The 5,000-nt window shown below is 32.6% G+C and overlaps 1 protein-coding gene across 1 annotated transcript in view; it reads left to right on the forward strand.

Moving 5' to 3' along the window:
* Nucleotides 1-5,000, forward strand: part of nup160 (nucleoporin 160) — a 61,832-nt gene that overhangs the window by 47,759 nt on the left and 9,073 nt on the right. The window contains exons 25-28 of the mRNA XM_034534947.1: nt 2,869-2,974; nt 3,146-3,306; nt 3,705-3,765; nt 3,964-4,074. Coding sequence (XP_034390838.1) covers nt 2,869-2,974; nt 3,146-3,306; nt 3,705-3,765; nt 3,964-4,074 — 439 coding nt within the window. The remainder of the gene's footprint in view (nt 1-2,868; nt 2,975-3,145; nt 3,307-3,704; nt 3,766-3,963; nt 4,075-5,000) is intronic.

Below are 5,000 nucleotides of genomic sequence, written 5' to 3' on the forward strand. Positions count from 1 at the left end.
AAAGAGTTACCTGTTTACTATTTAACTAAAGAGTTATCTTTTTACTATTTAACTAAAGAGTTACCTGTTTACTATTTAACTAAAGAGTTACCTGTTTACTATTTAACTAAAGAGTTACCTGTTTACTATTTAACTAAAGAGTTACCTGTTTACTATTTAACTAAAGAGTTACCTGTTTACTATTTAACTAAAGAGTTACCTGTTTACTATTTAACTAAAGAGTTACCTTTTTACTATTTAACTAAAGAGTTACCTTTTTACTATTTAACTAAAGAGTTACCTGTTTACTATTTAACTAACCTAAAGAGTTACCTTTTTAGTATTTAACTAACCTACAGAGTTACCTTTTTACTATTTAACTAAAGAGTTACCTGTTTACTATTTAACTAAAGAGTTACCTTTTTACTATTTAACTAAAGAGTTACCTTTTTACTATTCAACTAAAGAGTTACCTTTTTACTATTTAACTAAATAGTTACCTGTTTACTATTTAACTAAAGAGTTACCTGTTTACTATTTAACTAAAGAGTTACCTTTTTACTATTTAACTAAAGAGTTACCTGTTTACTACTTAATTAAAGAGTTACCTGTTTACTATTCAACTAAAGAGTTACCTGTTTACTATTCAACTAAAGAGTTACCTTTTTACTATTTAACTAAAGAGTTACCTGTTTACTATTTAACTAACCTAAAGAGTTACCTGTTTACTATTTAACTAACCTAAAGAGTTACCTTTTTACTATTTAACTAAAGAGTTACCTGTTTACTATTTAACTAACCTAAAGAGTTACCTGTTTACTATTTAACTAACCTAAAGAGTTAACTGTTTACTATTTAACTAAAGAGTTACCTTTTTATTATTTAACTAAAGAGTTACCTGTTTACTATTTAACTAACCTAAAGAGTTACCTTTTTACTATTTAACTAAAGAGTTACCTTTTTACTATTTAACTAAAGAGTTACCTTTTTAGTATTTAACTAAAGAGTTACCTGTTTACTATTTAACTAAAGAGTTACCTGTTTACTATTTAACTAAAGAGTTACCTGTTTACTATTTAACTAAAGAGTTACCTGTTTACTATTTAACTAAAGAGTTACCTTTTTAGTATTTAACTAAAGAGTTACCTTTTTACTATTTAACTAAAGAGTTACCTGTTTACTATTTAACTAAAGAGTTACCTGTTTACTATTTAACTAAAGAGTTACCTTTTTACTATTTAACTAAAGAGTTACCTTTTTACTATTTAACTAAAGAGTTACCTGTTTACTATTTAACTAAAGAGTTATCTTTTTACTATTTAACTAAAGAGTTACCTGTTTACTATTTAACTAAAGAGTTACCTGTTTACTATTTAACTAAAGAGTTACCTGTTTACTATTTAACTAAAGAGTTACCTGTTTACTATTTAACTAAAGAGTTACCTTTTTACTATTTAACTAAAGAGTTACCTGTTTACTATTTAACTAAAGAGTTACCTTTTTACTATTTAACTAAAGAGTTACCTGTTTACTATTTAATTAAAGAGTTACCTGTTTACTATTTAACTAAAGAGTTACCTTTTTACTATTTAACTAAAGAGTTACCTGTTTACTATTCAACTAAAGAGTTACCTGTTTACTATTTAACTAAAGAGTTACCTTTTTAGTATTTAACTACAGAGTTACCTGTTTACTATTTAACTAACCTAAAGAGTTACCTGTTTACTATTTAACTAACCTAAAGAGTTACCTTTTTACTATTTAACTAAAGAGTTACCTGTTTACTATTTAACTAAAGAGTTACCTGTTTACTATTTAACTAAAGAGTTACCTGTTTACTATTTAACTAAAGAGTTACCTTTTTAGTATTTAACTACAGAGTTACCTGTTTACTATTTAACTAACCTAAAGAGTTACCTGTTTACTATTTAACTAAAGAGTTACCTGTTTACTATTTATCTAAAGAGTTACCTTTTTAGTATTTAACTAAAGAGTTACCTGTTTACTATTTAACTAAAGAGTTACCTGTTTACTTTTTAATTAAAGAGTTACCTTTTTAGTATTTAACTAAAGAGTTACCTGTTTACTATTTAACTAAAGAGTTAACTGTTTACTATTTAACTAAAGAGTTACCTTTTTACTATTTAACTAAAGAGTTACCTGTTTACTATTTAACTAACCTAAAGAGTTACCGGTTTACTATTTAACTAACCTAAAGAGTTACCTTTTTACTATTTAACTAAAGAGTTACCTGTTTACTATTTAATTAAAGAGTTACCTTTTTAGTATTTAACTAAAGAGTTACCTGTTTACTATTTAACTAAAGAGTTAACTGTTTACTATTTAACTAAAGAGTTACCTGTTTACTATTTAACTAAAGAGTTAACTGTTTACTATTTAACTAAAGAGTTACCTTTTTACTATTTAACTAAAGAGTTACCTGTTTACTATTTAACTAACCTAAAGAGTTACCTGTTTACTATTTAACTAAAGAGTTACCTGTTTACTATTTAACTAAAGAGTTACCTGTTTACTATTTAACTAACCTAAAGAGTTACCTGTTTACTATTTAACTAAAGAGTTAACTGTTTACTATTTAACTAAAGAGTTACCTTTTTACTATTTAACTAAAGAGTTACCTGTTTACTATTTAACTAACCTAAAGAGTTACCTGTTTACTATTTAACTAAAGAGTTACCTTTTTACTATTTAACTAAAGAGTTACCGGTTTACTATTTAACTAACCTAAAGAGTTACCGGTTTACTATTTAACTAAAGAGTTACCTTTTTACTATTTAACTAAAGAGTTACCTGTTTACTATTTAACTAACCTAAAGAGTTACCGGTTTACTATTTAACTAACCTAAAGAGTTAACTGTTTACTATCAGGTGGTCGGTATTATCGAATCTCGGGCCAGAGGTTTGGACCTGCTGGCTCATAATTACTACGAGCTGCTGTACGCCTTCCACATCAACAGACACAACTACAGAAAAGGTAAAACTACATCTGGTTATATTAAATTAAATCTATTAACATTAAGAACTGTTTTCATGCACTGAATGTCTGAGATTTTTACATTTTATAAATGTCACTAATTCAATCAAGTAATTAAATAATTCAATGAATGACATAACATTATTAGACCTGTTGACTAACTGTGTTTAGCGGGGACGGTCATGTTTGAGTTTGGGATGCGTCTCGGTCGGGAGGTTCGGACACATCTCGGCCTTCAGAAGCAAGTGAACTGTTACCTGGCTGCTCTCAACTGTCTCCGCCTCATCAGACCAGAGTACGCCTGGATCGTCCAGCCGACCTCCGGAGCTGTGGTGCGTGTGTGTGTGCGTGTGTGTGTGTGTGTGTGTGTGTGTGCATAACTATATAAACATTTACACACAGGTAATTTGTCCCGAACCCGTATCAAACAGGCACGGATGGTAAATTATAAAAAATGGGAATATTGAGAAGCTCCAACGCTTTTGGTTCTTTTATCTGTACTTCTTAAAGTTCTGGTGTAATATATTGCAATACATGTTCAGTGGCTTTGCTGTGAACATTCCTGTTGCTGCTCTCAAGAACAGCTAATCCAGTTCTGAATGTATTGCTTTTGAAATGATGTATAAAAAGGCAATGATTCAGTAATGAAGAAGAACTGAAAGATCCTAAAAATCTCTAACCGTCATCTTGAGATGTGTGGTTGATGTAAAAGAAGCTGTTTGTGTTGCAGTATGAGCGTCCAGGAGCGTCTCCAAAGAGGAACTCTGATGGAGAGTTTTCTTCTGATCCAGGTGACCTCACCGTCTCACACCTTATCAGCAGCCTCACTGGGGACAGACGAGTCATTACTCTGCAGTATCATTAGAGTTTTTGGTAGCAATAATACATTAATTATCATATGTTTAAGTCTCTGAGCGGAGACTAAATGTGTCTTAAAAATTGAAATTAAATGGACATGATCTAACCCTTTTTCATGTTTCCTCCTGCAGTCAAACATCAGGTCGACATTCTGGAACTCAAGGACTTGGAGAAAGAGTACATACTGTCCCGCAGCCGCCTCACCCTCGCCCAGCACCACCCGCCGTCTGCTGCCATTGCTGGTACACCGCCTTGTTACACATTGAAGACCTTTGACACCCTCTAAAGCTTTGACAACATATATTAACAACGTCTACACCTTTAACAACGACCATCTTTAACTACGTATATTAACGTCTACACCTTAGCCAATGTCTACACCGTTAACAATGTCTACACTTTTAACAATGTCTACACCTTTAACAACGACCATCTTTAACTACGTATATTAACGTCTACATCTTTGACAACTTCTACATCTTAAACAACGTATATTAACAATAACGTCTACACCTTTGACAATGTCTACACCATCTAAACTTTTAACCTTACATATTAACTTATACACCAGAGGTGTCAAACTCAAGGCCAAATCCGCCCCGCCACGTCAGCTTGAAAGACATATGATCACCTTTGCCTGGGTAAAAAACACATGTCCACTTGGACCTGCTTTACAAAAAAGTCTCTGGTGACCATAAAATGCGCCTATTTAGATTTTCCGCCATTTTGAATTTTGTAAAAAAAAACATGTTTTTTCCATTTTCTCCTAAACGCTTGGTCCGATCTTACACCTTTGACAACGTGTATGTCCCCCTCCCTCCACCCTTCTACCAAGCCACTTTGTCCATCTTCTATAACTACACCTCCAGTAACTTCATCTTCTTCCCCCTCGTTTTCCTCTTTTATCCCCCTGTCTCCCAATCAAGTTCTTGATTCTGGATTCAAGGCAGGCCACTACACAGAGACTGCCCTCATTGCTGTCTCTGAGCAGCTTCACACTGCTAGAGCAGCCTCTCTCTCCTCTGTCCTTATCCTTCTAGACCTTTCCGTTGCCTTTGACACAGTGAACCACCAGATCCTCTTGTCCTCCCTCCAGGACCTGGTATCTCAGGCTCTGCTCTCACTCTTCTCATCCTACCTCACCGACCGCTCTTACCGGGTAACCTGG

Source organism: Cyclopterus lumpus, chromosome 6 (genome assembly GCF_009769545.1).
Source record: "Cyclopterus lumpus isolate fCycLum1 chromosome 6, fCycLum1.pri, whole genome shotgun sequence".
Taxonomy (NCBI): Eukaryota; Metazoa; Chordata; class Actinopteri; order Perciformes; family Cyclopteridae; genus Cyclopterus; species Cyclopterus lumpus.